The 20,893-nt window shown below is 56.8% G+C and overlaps 1 protein-coding gene and 1 long non-coding RNA gene across 10 annotated transcripts; both read left to right on the forward strand.

Annotated features, from left to right (window-relative positions):
- LOC110257571 lies at nucleotides 535-15,333 on the forward strand. Of its 5 annotated transcripts, none has more exons than XR_002340357.1 (4): nucleotides 535-887; nucleotides 5,268-5,496; nucleotides 11,355-11,522; nucleotides 14,521-15,333. XR_002340357.1 is itself a non-coding variant. In XM_021078928.1 (2 exons), exon 2 carries the CDS (start codon nucleotides 5,532-5,534, stop codon nucleotides 6,618-6,620), a length of 1,089 nt encoding a protein of 362 aa, XP_020934587.1. In that variant the 5' UTR covers nucleotides 535-887; nucleotides 5,268-5,531; the 3' UTR covers nucleotides 6,621-7,986. The 5 variants fall into 5 exon arrangements, 2 of the variants coding, with proteins under 2 accessions (XP_020934587.1, XP_020934588.1); XR_002340356.1 differs by lacking the exon at nucleotides 14,521-15,333 and adding an exon at nucleotides 12,856-13,070; XR_002340358.1 differs by lacking the exons at nucleotides 11,355-11,522; nucleotides 14,521-15,333 and adding an exon at nucleotides 7,120-7,986.
- On the forward strand, nucleotides 15,952-20,521 carry LOC110257578. 5 transcript variants are annotated; one of them, XR_002340380.1, is made up of 5 exons: nucleotides 15,952-16,006; nucleotides 16,199-16,364; nucleotides 17,405-17,474; nucleotides 17,611-18,905; nucleotides 19,784-20,521. It is a non-coding gene; the product is annotated as an uncharacterized LOC110257578 (long non-coding RNA). The 5 variants fall into 5 exon arrangements; XR_002340381.1 differs by adding an exon at nucleotides 16,811-16,951 and having other exon boundaries at nucleotides 15,961-16,328; XR_002340379.1 differs by having other exon boundaries at nucleotides 15,961-16,364.

Below are 20,893 nucleotides of genomic sequence, written 5' to 3' on the forward strand. Positions count from 1 at the left end.
CCAAGATTTCGCTTCTAAAGCCTTCCTTGGCCCATTTTCCCGCAGCTAATTCTCCCCGGCCCTCTCCTGCCTCTCCTTCTGGCTTTCCAGCGCTCCCCTCCTCCTGGGGACCCAGGGCCCAGCGCTGATGAGTCTATCAGCCCTAACAGCCGGCCTTGCGGCTCCTCGGCAGATGAGTGGCAGATCTCTCACTAAGTCCTCAGCTCTGAGCCTGCTGAATTTAAGGGTAAGCCTGGATATGGATGAAACCGGAGGCCTTACAGGAACAAGGTAACAGTCCTTTAAAAACACCCCTGTCCTGCTTGGCTGAGCTCTTGGGGACCCAGCCAAGGCGGCCAAGGCCATTGGTCCATCTCGGCTCCAGGCCTCTGTGCCAATGAGAACCTGGTCCCATTGAAGGGCACTGGGGCTGACTCGCTTTGCTTGTTTGGGTCTTGAGCTCTGCGGCACGTGCGTGCGTGTGCGTGCGTGCGTGCGTGCGGCTACGTGCGCATGCGTGCGTGCGCATGCGTGTGCGGGGAGCGCGCCCTCGGGCCCAGAGCGAGGCCCAGCGTGGTTGGCCCTCTTGCCGGTGGACACCCACTCCTTCAGACCCAGTAGCCCTGCTGGGTCCATTGGGAGCCGCTGCCCCTCCGCACGCTCCGGGGCCGCCCCGCCTTCCCGAGGGGGATGGGCCGCTGGGCGGGGTCTGAGCCCCGCCCTCATTTCCAGGGCGGCCCGGAGCCCGGAGGGCAGCACCGCAGACGGCCCGAGGGCCTTGGGGACCACCCTCCTTCCACCTCCCTGAGAGCCTCCCTAGCAGGTGCCAAACGCCGCAAATGATCCCGCTGGTGACTCGGAGCTTTGGCAAGACAAGCGCTTCCCGTCTCCTCTGTGAAAGGAGCCAGGTCAGTGACCCTCTGCGACAACGGAGCTGACCCTTCCGGTCCAGGACAGGGACAATTCAAATCAGTACAAAACCCAAGGGCTTGCCCAGGCCCACGGGGCTCACGGGCACAGTCTGGAGAACAAAGCCATGAATTACTAGGTTTGTTTGTTTGTTTGTTTTTCATATTTTGGTGCTCTGGTAATTTATTTTTCTTTTTTTATTACTCAGTGAATTTTATTACATTTATAGTTATACAATGATCATCACAACCCAATTTTATAGCATTTCCATCCCAAACCCCAGCCTATTCCTCCACCCCCAAACCCGTCTCCTTTGGAAACCATAAGTTTTTCGAAGTCTGTGAGTCAGTATCTGTTCTGTAAAGAAGTTCATTGTGTCCTTTTTTTCAGATTCCACATGTCAGTGAAAGCATTTGATGTTGGTGTCTCATTGTCTGACAGACTTCACTTAGCATGATAATTTCTAGGTTTATCCATGTTGCTAAAAATGCCAGTATTTCGTTCCTTTTAATGGCTGCGTAATATTCCATTGTGTATATGTTGATCCACTCCTCTGTGGATGGACATTTAGGCTCTTTCCATGTCTTGGCTATTGTAAATAGTGCTGCAGTGAACATTGGAGTACGTGTGTCTTTTCAAGTCATGGTTTTCTCTGGATAGATGCCCAGGAGTGGGATGCTGGATCAAATGGTAATTCTCTTTTTAGTTTTCTGAGGCATCTCCAAACTGTTTTCCACAGTGGTTGCCCCAATTTACATTCCCACCAACAGTGTGATAGGGTTCCTTTTTCTCCACACCCTCTCCAGCACTTACTGTTTGTAGACTTTTGGATGATGGCCATTCTGGCTGGAGTAAGGTGGTACCTCATAGTGGTTTGGATGTGTATTTCTCTAATGAGTGATGTTGAGCATCTCTTCACGTGTTTTTTGGCCATCTGTGTGTCTACTTCAGAGAACTGTCTGTTTAGATCTACTGCCCATTTTTCGATGGGGTTGTTTATTTTTCTGGTATTGCAAAGGAAGTGTCTGACAAGGGATTAATCTCCAAAATTTATAAACACCTCCTGCAGCTCAATACCAAATTACCAGTTTGTAACACACCCGTGTTCAACCTAAAATTCGGAGCAGTTTGCAAATCCGAGTTAAGGTGAGTTTGCTGAACACCTTCCAGGGCAGCACACAGGCCACAAGCAGCCCCTCGGGCTCCAGGTGCCTCTGCATGGCAGCCAGGGTCAGAGGGGACAATGTCAGCCCCCAGCCTCACTGCCCAGAGGAGGAGAGAGCGAAGCAGAAGAATTCACACAGCGGCCCGGTCCCCATGGAGGTCAGGCAGCGGCAGCACTGACCACCCCAGGCTGAGTGAGCTGGTCCACAGGGCTCCCAGGACCCCAGGGCCTGCTTGGGCCTCCAGGGTCGGCCACGAGAGAGAGGCCCTGACCACACCCCTTCTAACCCTCCACCGCCTCCAGCTGTTCACCTCTTCCAGGATCAGCCCTTACTGCACGCCCTTCCCAGGGTGGCCGCCTGCGGTACAAATTGCCCACCTGTGACACCGCTAAAGACCATATGGCCCAAGAAAGCCCCTGCTGGGTGGCCAGGCTCGGTCAGGCTGTGGCTCAGCCCTGCTGCCCCTTCTCTGGGTGGGACCCTGGTGAGAATCCTGCTTTGCCAACTCCAGCACTAGGACTCTGGCTGTGAAGGGTCCAATTGATAAGGGCCCTTAAGAGGGTACAAAGCCAGATGGGAGAATGCCCGGGGTGGGGAGGCGGGTCACATGAGCAGTGGGGAAGCCGATGGAGTTGGTACCCAGGGAGCCTGTGCAGACTGAGGGTTGGTTTCTAAGCAGAGCAGGGAGGGATGGGTTGGGGGTAAGGGAGGCTCTGGAGGCAGAGGAAGCAGTTTGTAAGTCCTGCCCCCGGGGCAGCTCAGAGGAGCCTGCTGCTGGGCCCCTGCCAACCTTTGGGAGGACTTTCTGACTTTTGAGAATGCGATGAGATGCCGTTTTTCACCTGCCGGCTAAGGAGCGCCATCCTGCATTCACTGATGGGATGGGATCATGTTAGTTCATCAGGCGGATACAGGATAGTGGTTATGTTGCTAAGAACTCTATCAGGGAGCTCCCTGGTGGCCTAGCAGTTAAGGATCCAGCCTTGTCATGCTGTGGCTCAGGTTTAATTCTTGGTCTGGGGACTTCTGCATGCTGCAGGCAGGGCCCAAACAAACAAACAAACAAATAATGGCTCTATTAGAAATGCACGTGGAAGTTCCCACTGTGGTGCAGTGGAACTGATGGTGTCTCTGGAGCGCTGGGATGCAGGTTCGATCCCTGGCCTGGCATGCTGGGTTAAGGATCCAGTGTTGCCACAGCAGCAGCATAGGTCAGCTGTGGCTTGGAGTGATCTCTGGCTCAGGAACCCCATATGCCTCGGGGTGGCCAAAAGAAGGGAAAAAGAAGAGAGAAATGCATATTGACATATCTGGGTAAGATGCCTTAATGTCTTGATTTTTGTTGTTGTTGTTATTTTAGGGCCACCCCTGCGGCATATGGAGGTTCCCAAGCTGAGGGTTGCATCAGAGCTACAGCTGCCTGCTGGCCTACACCACAGCCACAGCAACATGGGATCCAAGCCACGCCTGCAGCCTACATCACAGCTCATGGTGATGCTGGATCCTTAACCCCCTTAACCCACTGAGCAAGGCCAGGATTGAACCTGCATCCTCATGGATCCTGGTTGGGTTTGTTAACCACTGAGCCACAAAGGGAACTCCTTGAATTTGTTTGAAATATATTTCAACTGGAGTTCCTGTGTGGCTCAGTGGTAACGAAACCCGACTAGGATCCATGAGGACATGGGTTTGATCCCTGGCTGCACTCAGTGGGTTAAGGATCCAGTGTTGCCATGAGCTCTGGTGTATGTCGCAGATGAGGCTTGGATCCCGTGTGGCTGTGGCTGTGGTGTAGGCCGGCAGCTGCAGCTCTGATTTAGCCCCTAGCCTGGGAGTTTCCATATGCCACAGGTACGGCCCTAAAAAAGACAGATGTCTATATGGCAACCAAAAACATGGCAGGGCGATGAATGGGAGTGGGTGGTCGTTACAGCTGGTGATGAGCGTATTTTAGTTCATTGTTCTAGTCTCTGGACTTTGGTGTCAGTTTGAAATTTTCCTTAATAGGAGTGGTTTTTTGTTTGTTTGTTTGTTTTTTGTCTTTTTGCTTTTTTCTAGGGCCACCACCCACGGCATATGGAGGTTCCTAGGCTAGGGGTCTAATCAGATCCTTAAACCCACTGAGCGAGGCCAGAGATCGAACCCCGCAACCTCATGGTTCCTAATTGGATTCGTTAACCACTGCGCCACGACAGGAACTCCAATAAGAGTTTTAAAAAGAGCGTCATGCGTGTCTGGTGAGAATGTGGGCACAGCGGTCTCTTGCACAGTCTGGAGCACGTGATCTGACGATGGTAACAATATACGTAAAAAACGCGTGTGCCTGTCAGGGCAGGACCCCCTGCAGGTAACTTACCCTGTGGACACAGGCATTGATGTCCAAGGACACACAAGGACGTGGACCAGTTGGAATGGGTCTCACCCTCTTGGCCTTGAAGCCCTGGGAGCACCTCATTTCTTCTCCTTCTGGAAGGACTCTGGCCTCACACTCCAGGCCCAGAGGCGGCCCCCAGGCAGAGGAGGGCGAGGCTCGCTCTGTCCCCTGGGAGGGGTGGCAGGGCCCAGAGGCAGGGACACCTGTCCTTTATGCTGCTTCTGGCTTCCCTTTTGTGCACAAACTTTAGTAGGACACTGACTTTTCATGACAGAAACAATTACATGTATATATACACACATACATATTTTTTTAGGGCGGCACCTGCGGCATATGGAGGGTCCCAGGCTAGGGTCGAATCGGAGCTGCAGCTGCCGGCCTGCACCACAGCCACAGCAATGCTGGATCTGAGCTGCGTCTGCAACCTACACCACAGCTCACAGCGACCCCGAATCGCTAACCTCTGAGCAAGGCCAGGGATCGAACCTGCGTCTTCATGGATGCTAGTCTGGTTCTTAACCCACTGAGCCACAACGGGAACTCCAAAACCCATAATTTTGGAAATCATTTTAGGATCATTAGAAGCCAAGATGCCTTGCAGAACCAGCCCGTGTTAACCACGGAAATCAACAGTTTATATTTCGGGCTGTTTCTGTGTCTGCAGAAGCACCAGCGTTTCAGGTGGGGAGGGGGAGGAGGTGTGATGGGTGTTTTTATTTATTTTACATTGTTCCTATTTAGTTTTGGACTCAGCCTCACCTGTGACTGGTCAGTTGTACCCCCCCCCCAGAACTGATGAGGCCATTCAGTTGGTTCCGGGCTTTTCCTTCGCAATTCAGGCCTTCTTCCACCTGTGGTTGCTGTACAAGGAGACACGAGAGAATGCCAGTCATTGTCACCACTCGTCATCACAGGTCTGAGCGAGAGAACACCGGTCATTGTCATCACAGGTCTGAGCTCCGGGGGGACGGGCGTGTCCTGTTCGCCGTCGTGTTCACCGCACCCAGGATGGCGGAGGGCCCCAGGGACACTTGTCATGTGAACGAGCGAGTGAAGAATGACCCCCAGGTGCGTTCACAGGACCGCGTCCTTTCCAGAGTGTGATGCTTGCTGCTCCGCCGTTCAGACTGCGCTGGAGATGGCGCAGCGCCCGGCTCCATGCTAGTGGGCACTCGTGCCACACCTGTCGAATGAACCAACATCAGCAAGTCCTGATCCCTGATCTCAGCTGGCTCCTAGCCCGTGGGCCTGTCCAGCATCTTAAGGAAGAGGCAGAGGTTCCAGGGGTCCGGTCTCCAGGGGCCTCCTTCTCACAGCCGTGCCCAGAGGTGCGGCGGCTCTGGGAGGCAATCAGCTCTGGAGCACCCACGTATCACCCCTCGGGGACGTTGTGTGCATGGGGACTGAGCTGCGCCAGGAGCCCTGTCTCACCTTTTCCTTTTGACTCAACGCCCCTCCTCTGGGGGCTTCCTGTGCCTCCAGATCAGCGGCACAACGCGTGCACCCCTAGGGTCCCCCACGTCCCTGTCAGCTCCTCCAGTGTGGGGACAGGGCCTGAGCCATGGTCCCAGCCTCAAGGCACATGTGCACCTGGCGGAGCCCCCTCCTCTGAACCATTCCTCTCTCAGCGTGGGGGATCCTCCAGGTGTCACCCAGTGACAGGAGCACTGGGCTCTGCACGCAGCTGCCCGCAGAAGCGCCCCCTGCCTGCGTGCCCCTGTCCCCTCTGCCACAGGATGGGCTTTCTAAGTGTCCAAGGAGGGGACACTCGGGGGGGGTCACCTCCAGGCTGCGGGGACCCACGCAGCATAAACGCTTCCATTTGCCTCTTCTCGGTGCCGCACCTCATCCCAGAAGCAGCGGGTCCCTGTGCCATTTGCAAGGCGCTCGCCGCTTTCCAAACCTCGTCCTGTCCCTGCTTGGTTCTCAGCCCTCCTGTGACACAGGCAGGTGTTGTCACCCCACTTGGCGGGAGAGGAGGGTCCAGAGGAACAGGTGACTCGGTCAAACCCTGCACCTTGTCAGAGGCAGAAGCGCCCTGGGGCCCTGGGCGCCTCCTCCCCCATTTGGGCGCCTTTGATGTGCGCGTACGAGGTGCCCTTGGTGCTGACCTGTGCTCTTGGGATAATCCTGACCGTGACGCCGCCGCCGCCGACTACGGTGGAGGTGGTGATGGCTATAATGATGGCTAAATTCACCAAACCCCGAGCGAGGCCCCTCACAGCCTTGCAAGGTCGGTATCATGGCCACCCCCATTTCGCAGATAAGAAAACTGAGGCCTAGAGAGTGACTCAGTAGCATCACACTGGCGGCAGGAGGCCAGCCAGCCTTGGTTGCTCTGTGGGAGGGAGATCCATGTGGCTGACAGTTGGGTTTTAGGGTGTGTGTTTACTTCTGTCAAGTAAAAGGCCATTATCCAGGCGGCCCACCTAGGCCCCGGGTCCCTGGAAGAGCACAGTCACAGGGAAATGGGACCTTGGAGGAAGGTTGGAGGACGCAAGGCTGCTGGCTTTGAAGACGGAGGGAGGGCCGCGGGCCTGGGAGCGTGGGACCTTAAAGCCGGAGACGGCAGGACACGACTTGTCCCCGGAGTCTCCAGGAACCAGCCTGGCCTACAGGGATCCGCCCGGTGTGTCCTGTGTTGAACTTGACCTGCCAAACTGTAAGATGATAAATTTGTGTTGTTTCAAGCCACTGCGTTGGTGGCAATTGGTCACAGCGGGAACAGGCACGGATAGAATGTGGAAGAGCATGAAGCCGGGACCCGATTCCTTCACGCCTTCCCGCAGGTCTGCAAGGGCTGGAGGGGAGGGCGCGCTACCATTCATGGGAGCTGCAGAGAGAGGCAGGGGGTCAGGGGAGAAACGGCACGTCTCCCGAGGCAATGCAGTTTGGGACGCTCACTCGCCTCCCTCGGAACAGGGGTTCCCCGTCCCCCACCCCCGGTTCCAGGCGTGGGTTAGCGGGGAGGTGCTGTCTGAGCGGCTCCCTCTGCACGTGCACTTCTGGAGACTGGCGGGCGGGGACAGGGCAGGAAAGGGTCAGTGCTCAGGGACTGAGCCACCTCTCTCTGGGCCCCCAGGAGGGGAGCTGCCACCCCCAATTCCCAGGGCTGTAAGGGGGCCCCAGGGTGGCCACGGCAGCCGCTGGGCCCTGGGGAGTTCCTGGAGTGGGGCTGGGGTGTCGGGCGCTGTCTGTCTCTGAGGCCGTGTAGCCAAGGCGGATGCGATGCAGACGAGGGCATCTGTAAATGTGGCCAACTCCAACATGCCTCGACTGGGCTCAGGCTCAGAGAGATTTGGGATCCTGGAGACCAGCAGAGCAGAGCGAATCTCAGTGGCTGGTTTCTCTGAAAGACCAGCCCCAAGAGCCCCAGGCTTACGGGATTCCGCTGGGAGATGGGAAATCCTTGTTAAAGCAGGCTGGTCCAAGACAAGGACTTGCCCGTGTGAATATGCGCGCCCCCCCCCACACACACACACCCTAAAACCATCTCCAGCTGCTCAGCTGCCGAGACCTTAATCCAGGAGCTGTGACCCAAAGGCTGTGAGCTGCAGAGTCAGCCTGCGTTTCTTTCTTTCTTTTTTAAATTTATTTTCTAAAAAATGTTATGGCTGTGGGTGCGGCATACGGAAATTCCCAGGCCAAGGATTGAACCCGAGCCTCAGCTGAGACCTGTGCCACAGCTGTGGCAATGCCAGATTCTTTAACCCCTGTGCCGGGTAGGTGATTAAACCTGTGGCTCTGCAGTCACCTGAGCCGCAGCAGTCAGGTTCTTAGCCCACTGTGCCGCAGCAGGAACTCCCATCTCTCTTTATCTTTTTGAACCAAGCACCCGCATTGTCAGGACTCTGAGTTCCCGCCAGCTCCTGGCACCCCGGGTTAAGTGGGAGAGTCTGGGGCCAGGCTGGCCAGGAGGAAGGCCAGGAAGCAGTAACCCACGCAAACCCTGGTGCACAGCAGGACCGGTCACCCCAGCAGGGCGCAGGCCCCTCCGCCTTCGAGGTACTGCCCCCCTGTGTGCCTGGTGCTCTGACTTGTGTCCCCAGACCATTGGGGGCTGGGCTGTCCTCAGATGCATCCGGGGCAGGGGCTTGAGTGGCGAGTGGGGTCCTCCCCACCAGCACTCTCTGGTCATGCTGTCACCTGCCTGTGGTTCCACAACTAGAGGCGTCCTCCCTGGGGTGAGCTTTGCTTTGCTCACAGGAGCCTCTCCACTAGGGCCTCCCTGTGCTGTGTCCTGGGCAGAGCTGCATCTGGGGCAGAGGAGGTGGGGGGAGCCAAAACCCAGTGGTCCAGGCGGACTCCCTCCCCGCTCCCCTCCCCCACTGTGCCCACTCTGAGCCGGCCACTGCCAGCTGGGCAGGACTTCTTCTCAAAAGCAAAATGCAGGCATTGTGGTGACATGTTACTATGTAGGTATCTACAGTTAGAAAGGTTTAAAAAATCAAGGCTCATTCCTGTAGCAAACACTTAAAATGATAGATTCTGGAGTTCCCTGATGGACCACGCGGTTAAGGACCTCGCAGCTGTTAAAGATGTCACTCCCGTGGCTCAGGCTCAGCCTGGGAACTTCTGAGTGCCTCAGGTGCAGCCAAAAAAAGATGAGTCTAGATTCAGACAGCTTGGAGTTTTTTGTTTTGTTTCTCATCTCTTTTTTTTTAGGGCTGCACCTGCGGCAAATGGAGGTTCCCAGGCTAGGGGTCAGATCAGAGCTGTAGCTGCCGGCCACAGCCACAGCCACGCCAGATCTGAGCCGCCTCTGCGACCTACACCACAGCTCACAGCAATGCTGGGTCCTTAACCCGCTGAGTGAGGCCAGGGAGCAAACCCGTGTCTTCATAGACATGGTGTTGGTTTCTTAGCCTGTCGAGCCACGGCGGGAACTCCAGGCTGTGTGGAGTTTAATCCGCCTCTGCCGTTGATTGGCTGTGCAGCCCTGAGCGTCTTTCCCTCTCTGTGCCTCGCTTTTCTTGTCTTTCAAGTGGAGTAATTATGGACCTGCCTCTTAGGGTTATTTTGAGGACCCGCTGAAATGAGTGAATATTTGTAAATCACTTCGCACAGGGCCTGGCACGTGGCACGTGCTACGTCCATGTTTGTCAAATGAGATAAATGCCAACATCACAGCATACTCAGCCTGCTGTGCGTGCCTCTGATCTCGGTTTTCCAGGAAAAAATCAAGAGGGGGCAGGATCCGCAGCCTGGAGCTCAGAGCCTGCTGAGGACATGGGGGCACCGAATAAAACTTTGGAGCTGAGAGGGGACCGAGGGACCCATTGGGGTGTGAACGCCTGCAGAAATGCTCAAATGACCCAGCAGGATGTGGCTGTCGGTCACCACCAGCTGCCCCCGATTCCAGTCCTGGGTTTGCACTGTGCCCAGGCCCGCCACAGCCCCACCCCGTTCCTGGCTCCAGGCCTACACCACAGTCATAGCTGTGGGCGGGGAAAGAGCCAGGCTTCTGGTCCTGGCAGCTCCTGGATGAATTCTCGACTTTTCTCAACTGCCTGGTGGAGAAAATAATTACTGTCTTCTCGAGACTGTTCTGGGGAAGCCTGGGAGCAGGCGATGCTGGCGCAGCGGCTCAGAGCGTTGCTGAGCGGCCCCTGGGGAGGGGTGGTGTCGAGGTGACACCCCTGCCCCGTCTGTTTCACTAGCGACCCCAGAGGGCCCAGAGAACCTGGTGAGAGGTCAGGCCCCCCGACCCCGTCCCTCCGCCCACCCCCGTGCTGCCCCGACCCCCCACCCCAGCGTCATCCTCCCCCCCCGGGCCTGCTCGCAGAGCTGGGAACTGTATGAAGTTATGTGCTTGAGGAGCTGACAGCAGCCTCCGGGCTCAGCGTTTGATCCGCCTGTATGCTGACATCTTCAGAACAGCACCAACTGCCGGCTCTCCTGCCCCTGGTTGGTGGGGGGCAGCCCTCCTGCAGGGGTGTGGCCGGGGTGCGGATGCTGGGGTGTGAGCAGCAAAGACCAGGCTGGGCTGTCTGTCACACTGGGAGGGAGATGGGGATGGGGGGAGACTCCGGAGCAGGAGACAGGCCCCCAGCCTCAGCTGCTCCTCCCCTGGGTCTTCCCTGCCCCCAGGTCCCACCCACCCCGCCTGGGGGCCAGTGACTCAGCCTCAGGACAGGTGCCTGTCGGCATAAGTGACGGTCAGAGGCTCCTTAGGGACCCGCGTGGCTGGAGAGGGCCAGGCCCTTCCACTGCCCAGCAGGCATGTCGCATTCAGGAGCTTCTCCTGCGTCCCTCATAGTGCAAAAGAGGATGGAGTCCCCGTTGTGGCTCAGTGGGTTATGAACCCGACCAGCATTAATGAGGATGCAGGTTCGATCCCTGGCCTTGTTCAGTGGGTTAAGGATCTGGCTTAAGGACTAAGCTGCGGCGTAGGTCACAGATGAGGCTCGGATCTGACGTTGCTGTGTTGCTGTGACTCCAATTCTACCTCTAGCCCTGGAACTTCTGTGTGCTGCAGGTTCGGCCCTTTAAAAAAAACAAAACAAAACACACATTACAAAGGAGGACGAGGACGGCCGCCGACCACTTGCTGCCTTCTGAATGACAAGCAAAGGCTCCTGGGACAGGAGTGGAGATCCAGGTGTGGGCGGGGCTGGCTCCCCCACCAGGCCTCGGCCCCGTGTCCTCACGCTGTCGTACCTCCGTGTGTGTCTGTGTCCTGATCTCCTCATGAGGACCCCAGATTAGAGGGGGGCCCACCTGCATGACCTCAGATTAACTGAATCACTGCCTTCGAGGCCCCATCCCTGAACACAGCCACATCCTGAGTCCTGGGAGCTGGGGTTCAACACAGGGCTTGGGGGCATGACACCCCCCACTTAGGTGCGTGGCCATGGCCATGGTTGTGTCCATGGCCGTGAGCAGGAGAAGATGTGCGGGTGAACAACACAGCCCCCCGCTTGTAGGGACTTGCCATCTCTGGCAGTGATGTTTGCCCTGAACAAGAAGCCCCAGGCAAGGTTAGAGCGGTGCTGTCCTTGGCTGTGCCAGTCGGAGGGAGCAACGCGCTGGATCCGTCGGGGGGACGTCTTCTTGGAAGAAGGGGCTCATATTCTGGACCTTGAAGGGAGCAGGTGTGTGCAGGTGGGGACACGGGAGGGTACTGGGTTTGAAGGGAGCTGCTGGTGAGGGTGTGAGGACTGAAAATCTGGTGCCCAGTGGAGGGCGAGGAGAGCCAGGGGCTGGTGGGGAGGGGGGTGAGTCCAAGGTGGGCCTTAGAGGCTTCATTGCCAGATCAGAACTGTGTTCTGGGAGCTCCCACTGTGGCACAATGGGATCCACAGTGTCTTGGGAGCACTGAGATGTGGGTTCGATCCCCAGCCTGGCACAATGGGTAAAGAATCCAGTGTTGCCACAGTTGTGGCTTAGGTCACCACTGCGGCTCAGATCTGATCTCTGGTAGGAAGCTCCATATGCCTTGGGGAGGCCCAAAATGGAAAAACAAAAAACAAAAAAAAAACTGTGTTGTTTAGGCCATGGGGGCCTGGGCAGAGAAACTCACAAGTTAGCTGCTTGCCATGCTGGGGCCTCAGTGGCAGGTCTGTGTTCCAGAATGTGACCGGTGGGTCAGCTGTGCCGCAGGGACCCTGGTTGGGCCCAGGGTGCAGGCTGGGCTCCCTGCTCGAGGGACAGGCCCCAGCCGCGGCTTCCAGGACCTGAGCCCTGAGCCTGAACCACAGACAGGCCCACGGACGGAAGTGGCCCGGGACCCAGGGCGGGCCGACAGCAACCATCCTTGTTAGTTTCTAAAGTGTTCTGTGTTTCGAGGCAGAAACAAAGGGAGACTCAAACAAAGGTGTTTGGACTCTCTTCGGCCTGTGATGGGCCAGAGCCGAAGCCTTCTAAGCAGGAGGTTACACCATGGACCTGGGCAGGAATTACTCCACCAGGGCTTAGCAGGCTAGATTGGGACCCGCGACGGAGAGCAGACGGAGGCAGCAAGACCTGGCCACAGACTTTATTATTTCTCTTAAATTCGGTTGCATCTCATCTCTTCAAAGAGTTTTTCTCTTTAAGTTTCAATACTGTGCTTGAATCCCAGGCTGAATAACCACCCTCCCCAGCTGTCATTTTCAGCTGGCAGGGCAGGGGTGCTGTGATGGGGGGGCTGAAGAGCTGGGCCGCCCCCCCAACCCCGGGGGGGTGGGTGTTAATCTGGTTCCCAGAGCGGGGCCGCCTTGTCTCCGAGACCTCACGTCCCTGCTCCTCTAGCTCCGGGGAGAGCGAGGCCTGCTTTAAACGTCGGTAGTTGTGCCGACAACCCCTGAGTGCAGGAGGCTACTCCAGGCTGGATTACAAACCCACTTTCATGCCAGCTGGGTTTCTGACAGAAACGCCACAAGCTGGCACCTGGCAGTGTTACCGAGCTGGCAAAGTCAGAAAACTTTGATTTTTTTTTTTTTGCAGCTCACACAGCGGAGCCTTCAGCATTTCACAGACTTTCCCACGTGACCTGCATTTTTGAAAGAGGCTGGCGTGGAAAGTCATGTTAGATCAGCTCTCATTTGATTAGGACTAATGGTGCTGTTTGAAGTTCCAGGGGTATTTGAAGCGAGCATCTCCGACTCCTTCCAAAGTCTCAGCTCAAGTCCAATCGAATCATGCTCGTTTCCTGTTCATCAGTAAATTGTGTTTATGCTGATTCTTATGCATAAAGCAGACTCGAGGGAGGGGGGATCCAGGCCTGGGTTCAAGTCTGACTCAAGAAGGGTGGGTTGTGTGATACTGAACAAACAAACCTGGGGAGACTCCCTACAAAATGGGACCCTCCCGGTGTCCGGGGTCATTGTGAGCACGACGTGACCTTGTGGGCACAAGCCATCCTTTGTGATGGATCGCGCTTAGGAAATGAATGCTCAGTAGGAGATGCACGGAAAGTCCTCGAGGTGAGGGCTAGCCAAGCCCCCCGGCTCCTCCGGCCCCGTTTCACCCCATGCCATATCTCGCTTTCAAGATGGTAACTCTCTCAGGCTTCAGACTCTGGGGCTGAGTCTGCCCCCTGCCCCCTGCCCCCAGCCTCTGGTCTCCCCATCCTTCTTTTAGTAACAGAAGCATGTTCAGTGTCAGCAGGACAACGGACAGAGGGAGACTGCAGCTGCAGGGGGACTCTGCCTAGTGGGAAAAGCTGGTGCACCAGGGCGCCTCCTCACAAAGGCAACTCCTTATCCTGGATGTTCCTTTCTCGGCCCCCTCCCCAGAGCGAGGACAAGTGACACCTCAGTGTGCCCAGCGCTCCAGGACACGCATGCAGAGCAACAGGGCAGAAGGCGTCTGAACCCCGCATGACCCTCCCCGTGGGCTGCTGCGGGGGCAGTGGGCCTGAGCCAGATGCCCAGCCCTGGACAAGCAGGCTGAGGGCTGGGGGTGTGCTGCTTCCTACCTTCCAGGCCCTTTGCACACACTACCCCTCTCCCTATCTCCACAAATGCTTGGGGTCAGCACCGTCCTGACCCCTACACGGGAGGAAGCTGAGACTCACGTGGGTTACACAGCTCAGCTAAGGACAGAGCAGGCACGTGGCAGGAACAGGACAGGGCCCAGGCTGTGTGGTTCCCACCCACTGGGCTGATCTTGAAGCTTCTAGGGAGCCAGGCACCATGTGAGGCTCAGATTCAAAAATGAGGTCCACGGAGGTCCTGTCGTGGTGCAGTGGTAACAAACCTGACGAGTATCCACGAGAACTAGAGTTTCATCCCTGGCTTTGCTCAGTGGGTTAAGGATCCAGCATTGCCGAGAGCTGTGGTGTATGTCGCAGACGTGGCTCATATCTGGCGTGGCTGTAGCTGTGGCATAGGCCAGCAGCTGCAGCTCAGATTCGACCCCTAGCCCGGGAACCTCCATATGCTGTGGGTGTAAACAAAAAACAAAACACCCAAAGAGGAGGTTCTGCAGCTGTCACCCCAGGCTGCCCGGTGATGGGGTGCAGTGGGTGTTAGAGCCACTGGATGTGCCGTCGGGGGAGGGAGGGAACTTCCCAAGGAGAGGAAGGACCTGCCAGCTTTTCAGAGATGCTGGGTGCCCTCCAGAATTCCCGCCTTAGGAGGCGTCTCTGCTGTCACTCTGTCCCACCAGGGCCTTTTCTGGCAGCCACCTGGGCTCTACTGCGTGAGAGACATCAGCTGGAAGTTAAAATCGAGGCTTCCTCCTTGTCCAGAGAACTGAATGGAGAAAGACACTTTCAGTGTAGAGAAGGCATCACGTTTCTCTCTTCTGGGAAAACACAGAGCCTTCAGACCACCTGCAAGGAACCAGAGGGCTCCAGGGCGCTGGGTCTTCGGGGGATGGGAGGAACGGGCAGCACTCCGCGGTGGCTGGAGAAACGTTTCAGATGCCGGGTCGCCATCGGATGATGCTGCGGCCCAGGAGGGCAGCTGGGGTCAGGACGGAGCAGAGGCAGGGGCCTGGTGAGCCTGGGTCCTGGCCTTCTACGTTCTGGTCCTGGCCGGGCCCACCAGCCATGCGACACCCAATGGCCTGAACCCCCCGCCCAGCCCGGGGCCCTTGGAGGTCTCCCGCTTCCACCCCTTTGCCGTCGCCACGCGGACTTTTCCCCGCGTGTCCGTGTCCAGACGTCCCTCTGTACAAGGACACCAGGTCGTGTTGGATTAAGAGCCCACCTGCCCCAGGATGGCCTCAGCTTCATAATCTCATCTGCAACCACCCAACTGCCAGCCAAGGGCACATACTTCGGTCTGGTGGTTAGGGCTGTGGCATATCTTTTGGGGACACAGTTCAGCTCATAATACTCAGTTTCCTCCAATCTACAATGTGAGAACTAGTGTTAGCTTCAGAAGGTTCCAGAGAGAATGAACCAGCGAGTGGACGTGAAGTCCTTTGCCAGAGCCTAGCACGTACTTTGTTAAATAAACATTACCTATGAGTGGGTACGGGCGTTTTATGAAACTTTTATGAGCTTCTGCACTGAATTAACTAACAGGGAGGTCGGGGCTAGAGAAAGGACCAGAATCAGGCCGTGGAGACCATTTCCCGCTTCATTTGACCTGATCAGGTGTCCGGGGTCAAAGAAAAACAAACCCTAGACACGTGGTTCACTCTCGTGTCCCAGGTGGTCCTTCTACCCGTGGAGGATGGGCCTGCACTGGAAGCAGAGAGAGCCGGGCTGGGGAACGTCCGCCCCTTGCTGGGGGTGGCGGTGGCGGTGCTGGGGGTTGTGCGGTTTGCTGATTTCCGTGGCAGAAATGTTCCTACCGAGGCCAGTGTCAAACCTCGAGACCCAAGACTGGGAGTTCCTGTCGTGGTTCAGGGGTTAACGAACCCGACTCATATCCATGAGGATGCGGGTTCGATCCCTGGCCTCGCTCAGTGGGTTAAGGATCTGGCGTTGCCATGAGCTGTGGTGTAGCTCCCAGACGCGGCTCGGATCCCATGTTGCTGTGGCTGTGGTGTAGGCCTGCAGCTGAAGCTCCAGTTGGACCCCTGGCCTGGGAACCTCCATATGCCATGGGTGTGGCCCTAAGAAGACAAAAGACAAAAAAAAAAAAAAAAAAAAAGACTGAAGACTAAACAAGGAGCTACAAAGAGATGCACCGCCTCCGGGGTACCCCCACCTGTGTCTTTTTGGGTCCCAACCTCCTGAGCAAAGGCCACCACGCTTGCCGTCAAGCCCCTCCTGTGCCTTGGCTACGGGCCCTGCGGGCTGAGGGTGTTGGCAAAAGAACCGCCCAGGTGATTCTGGTTCAGCCCCCTTTGCTGGCTGCCGCCTCAGGTGAGTCCTATTCTTGTATTTAAGGAGCTACTGTTGCAGCCGAAGCTCCAAGCGTGGGCTGTGGGAGCAAAGACAGACAACAGCTACAGCGGGGGGAAAAGGCTGCACGTCCAGAAGCATGTTCACCGACTGGAAGAGCCGGGACCCCTCTCAGGTGACAGCCCCCGGCAGGCAGGACAGATGTTGAAAGGTGGTTACAAGCAGTAAAGCTGAGAAGGGGACGGGAAGTCACGCCAAGGGCGGGCTGGGCCTGGAGGTGGGGGGTGGGGATGGGACACGGATAATGGGGGGTGGGCGGAGGGAAGGAATAAAGAAACAGGTGGTTTTGGAGTTCCCAACATGCAGGTTCGATCCCTGGCCTTGCTCCGTGTGTTAAGGATCCAGCGTTGCCGTGAGCTGTGGTGTAGGTCGTAGACATGGCTCAGATCCCGCGTTGCTGTGGCCCTGGCATAGGCTGGCAGCTACACTTACGACTGGACCCCTAGCCTGGGAACCTCCATATGCCGTGGGTGCGGCCCTAAAAAGAAAAGAAACAGGTGTTTTCCACCCTCTCACTCTTAGACCCCCTTTGAAAATATCTCCCAAAGCGGATTCCATGGTTGAAATAGTTTATCTCACAGAGAGACTGTTATTTAGTAAAAACTTGGGGCAGCCTGAGAGACTGAGATGAGCCATGTTACCACACTGAGTTTTCACCGAAAGCAAGGATGAGGACGTTTGCGGGCCGAGCAGCGTGCGTGGGGGGCCCCAGGCCCTGGAGCTGACGAGGAGCTGCAGGTGGGCAAAGCAGGTGCCATGCGGCCACCAGTGCCGGTGGTGGCCTCACCCCCCTCGGGGCCCTTGTCTCCAGGAGGCAGGTCCCACAGGGGACGGGGGTGGGGACACACTCCCTGCATCACCTGTTTTCAACTCCTTGGGACCCTGACCCAGCACCAGACTTGGTTTCAGCTGCATTCTGGTTTCAGTGCTTGCTGGCTACACAACCCCAGACAAACTGCTCAATCTGCCCGAGCCTCAGCTGCCGCATCTGTAAAATAGGCATACCAAGAGTCGAGCAGCCGAAACAAGAGCAGGCAAAGTACCCTGAGGACAACTAAACCCAGTGGACAGTACTGTCCCGGCCCCAGGCACCACCCAGCCTCCTGAGCTCCTGCTGCCCGGGACCAGGCACTGTCCTCCACTCCCTTTCGGTCCCCGCTCATCAGTGATCTGGTCTGATCTGGTCTGCAGCCTCCCGGGCTCCTCATCCCAGCCCTTCCCCTCCCCTGGATTACACGGAAATGATCCGACGGGGCAGCAGGTAAGGTTACACGTGCCAAGCACAGCGGCCCCCTGGGGAACGCTTGAGACCCACAATCTTGCCTCCGCGTTGAAGCCCATTGCACAGGGAAGGAAGTGGAAGCTCAGAAGGATGACATCAGTTGCTTGTCTCACAGTTAGTGTGCGGCAGGACTCAGGCAGTTTGCCGACATGGATGCCCGTGTGTGGCCACCTCACCCAGGCTGCTTCACCTTGCCCTTGGCTCTCTGAGAAGCTGCTGGTCCCCTTTAGAGAGCGGCTTCTCCGGCTCAAAGAAAGCTGAAGGCGGCAGTAAATGAGAACGCTCCCTCGCAGCTCAGCGCCCCCGGCCCCAGCGGGAAAGACCGACTTACTTGTACATGGGAGGGAGAAGGAGGTGTCTGAAGGCTTCGTGCGGGTCTGTTTCTCCCCTTGTCCTGCATTCGCTAAGTGCTCCCTGAAGATCTCATTTGTGGAGGGAGGGTTACGCCGTGATGACACCCACTGGCCTTTTAGCAGTTGGGGGTGAAGCCAGAGGAGCCCCCAACCTGCCCAGGTGCTCGTCTCAGCGTTAAGACGTACACTGAAAGCACAGCCGGGTTAAGGTGGGTGTTAAAAGCATAGCCGAGCGGGACTCCCTTCCAGGAGGGTTTTCACCCATCGCGCTGGTCTTGGGGGCAGCAGGGACCCTGTGCTGCTGCCCCCAGGCCCTCTGCCTGGCTGGGCAGTCACACTGGGCCCCTTGCCAGCTCCGTGGCGTGCCTTTGTGACCCATTTTAAGCGGGATCAAGCTAAAATCAAATACTGTAAATTCGGAACGGCAGTCAGAGGAACAAAGGGGCTCAGTGGCGCGGCTGTGCAGTGTTGGGGAGAAAAGAGGGACCAGCGGAGTCGGCCGTGTCCTCGGCAGGGCTGTGTGACTGCCCTCTTTTCCTCGCCCTCCGCTGAGCACTCTTCAGAGCTGGCATTCAGGGGGTGGGGGAGCACCAAGTGCCCGCATCTCTGATTTGCTGGAGTCAAACACTCAGGAGCAAAGGGCAGTGCCTGCTCCTGGAGCCGCCCAACCCTCTCCCCACCCCCGACCTGCCAGCCCAGCCTCGAGGAAAGGAACCGGCTGCAGGGTCCGGACACAGCTAGAGATGCCACACGGGGCAGGTGTCCAGGCTTCAGGCAGACGCTGCTCCTGCAGAGGGTGCGGCTGACCTGAGCCCCATGGTCCAAAGCCGTGGGTCTCGGGGCCAGAGTGAGCATCGTGGCCACCGGCAGCTCCATCACCAGAGCTGGGAGAGGCGGGCAGCCACCCCCCTGTCCTGCCAGGATGCCTGTGGCTGAAAAGAGCCACCAAGGGATCCTTCAGGGCCACCATCTCAGGTCACCTGAGAGCCGCTGAAGATGAACCTGAGCCTCTCCAGAAGCAAGCCTGGAACACCTTTCCGACCCAGCCTGGACAGAGGTGTGTTTCCCTCTTTGGCCGAGATCCACGGCAGAATGGCTGCCCCTCCGCTGCTGCTGGAGACAGAGGAGGATGCTTCCCCCAAGGGCGGCTCCTGAGTTTCTGAGTGAAATAGTCACCTTGGCATCTAAGGAGAATGTGACCTTGTGCTGCTAGGGTGATGGGCACGGAACGGGGATTCTAGAGAAAGCACCACTCATGTAAAATTGAGTTTTAATTTTTTTCCCCAGCTTTCAAAGTCCAGCCCAATTCCTGAAGGAAAAAAAAAACAAAACAAAACTGTTTTTTTCATTCTTTCTATGGCAAACAAAGCCATTTTATATTCTTTCTTCGGAGTAGTGGTGGATGGCTTTTTTTCCTTTACATTTGTTTATTTTTTGAATATTTTTAAAAAGTTTATACCTTTTCAACGTTGCGAAATTCCAAAAACCTTACAGAATTTGGGGAGTTCCCTGGCGGCCTAGTGCTTAGGACTTGGCACTTCCATTGCTGCAGCCTGGGTTCAATCCCTGGTCTGGGAACTGAGATCCCACCTCAAGCCACTGCACACTGTGACCAAATAAATAAATACGTTTTTCAAAAAGAAATTCCCTTTGTGGCTCAGTGGATTAAGAACCTGACATAGTGTCCATGAGGATGCGGGTTCAATCCACGACCTCATTCAGTGGGTTAAGGCTCTGGGGTTGCTGCAAGCGTACGTTGCAGATGGGGCTCAGGTCTGCTGCTGCCGTGGCTGTGGTGTAGGCTGGAGGCTGCTACTCTGATTCGACTCCTAGCCTGGGAATTTCCACATGCCACAGGTGCAGCCATAAAAAGAAAAAACCCACAGCAACCTTACAGAATCCCGGAGTGCGACGTTTCACTATTTCCATCTTCAGGCTGCAGTGCACCAGCATTCAGCTCGGAGCCTCTCTTCACCCTTTGGAGCATCCAGGCATCCGCCCCCTTCCTCCCTCTGGAGGCCCCGGCCTTCCCTCGGCGTCCTCAACTCCACTCACCCGGACCCACTCCCAGGACTTCATGGAGAAAGCGTCCCCTCCCCAGGGAATGAGAGCCGACTTCGGGGATGGGGCTGTGGCTTTCCAGATCCTCCACAGGCTCACGGATTTTTGGTCCTACAGCCATTTGCCGCCAGGCCTGAGGGGGGATGCAGGGGCAGGCAGGCCCCTGATTTCTGGATGACTTGCAAATTTCCCTCCCACTCAGGCCCCACAGGGTCCAAATCCAGGCTGCGGCGGGCTGCTTTCTTGGGCCTCCCTGGCTACCGTCTGCAGCTGGAGAACCTGTGGCTGCGAAGGGGGACATGCATTATTAATTCTGCGTCTGAGCCGTGCATATAGAAAGACATTTTACAGACTCGCAGCCCTGGGCCTCCCAGCCAAGCTCGGCTGGGGACTGTGAACTCTCAGCCCAGCCGGCAGAGGGCAGCACACTGCCCTCCCAAACCGGGGGCGCGGGGTGGGGGTGGGGGTCACAGTCATTTTTAAATCAAATTGGGAAATACACGTATGCTCTCTGCTTTTCATTCTGCCGTGGTTTCCAAGAGATAGCATTCTGTGACATTTACTGGTTTTCCCACCCAAACATACACAACTTGCGAAAACGTTCTCAAGAAAGCAAGCCGAGTTTGTTTTGATTTGGAAGTCATGACCCCTCAGTCATGTGTGTGGGGTCGGGCCCCTGCCCCCCGCCCCTTGGTGCTCGGTCCCAGAGTGGACTTCTGACCTGAGTGGGGCTGCCTGGGTCTGTCTGTCCATCCTCCTCTGTAGCTCTGTCCACATGATGCAGCCAGGTCACGCCGAGCCTCCCGTACCAGATTCCTAAGCGTTAGCCAAGGCATGTCTGCAGACTCCCTCTCCTATTTCACGGTAGAAATGCAGCCGAAGGAATACCACAGGGAGAAGTTAGAGTCTGGTTCCCCCTGGCCTGGCTCAGCAACAGGACCGCTTTAGCGCTTCCAGGGGCCAGGACCCCAGGGCGACAGTCCC

The sequence above is a fragment of the Sus scrofa genome, chromosome 18 (genome assembly GCF_000003025.6).
Source record: "Sus scrofa isolate TJ Tabasco breed Duroc chromosome 18, Sscrofa11.1, whole genome shotgun sequence".
Taxonomy (NCBI): Eukaryota; Metazoa; Chordata; class Mammalia; order Artiodactyla; family Suidae; genus Sus; species Sus scrofa.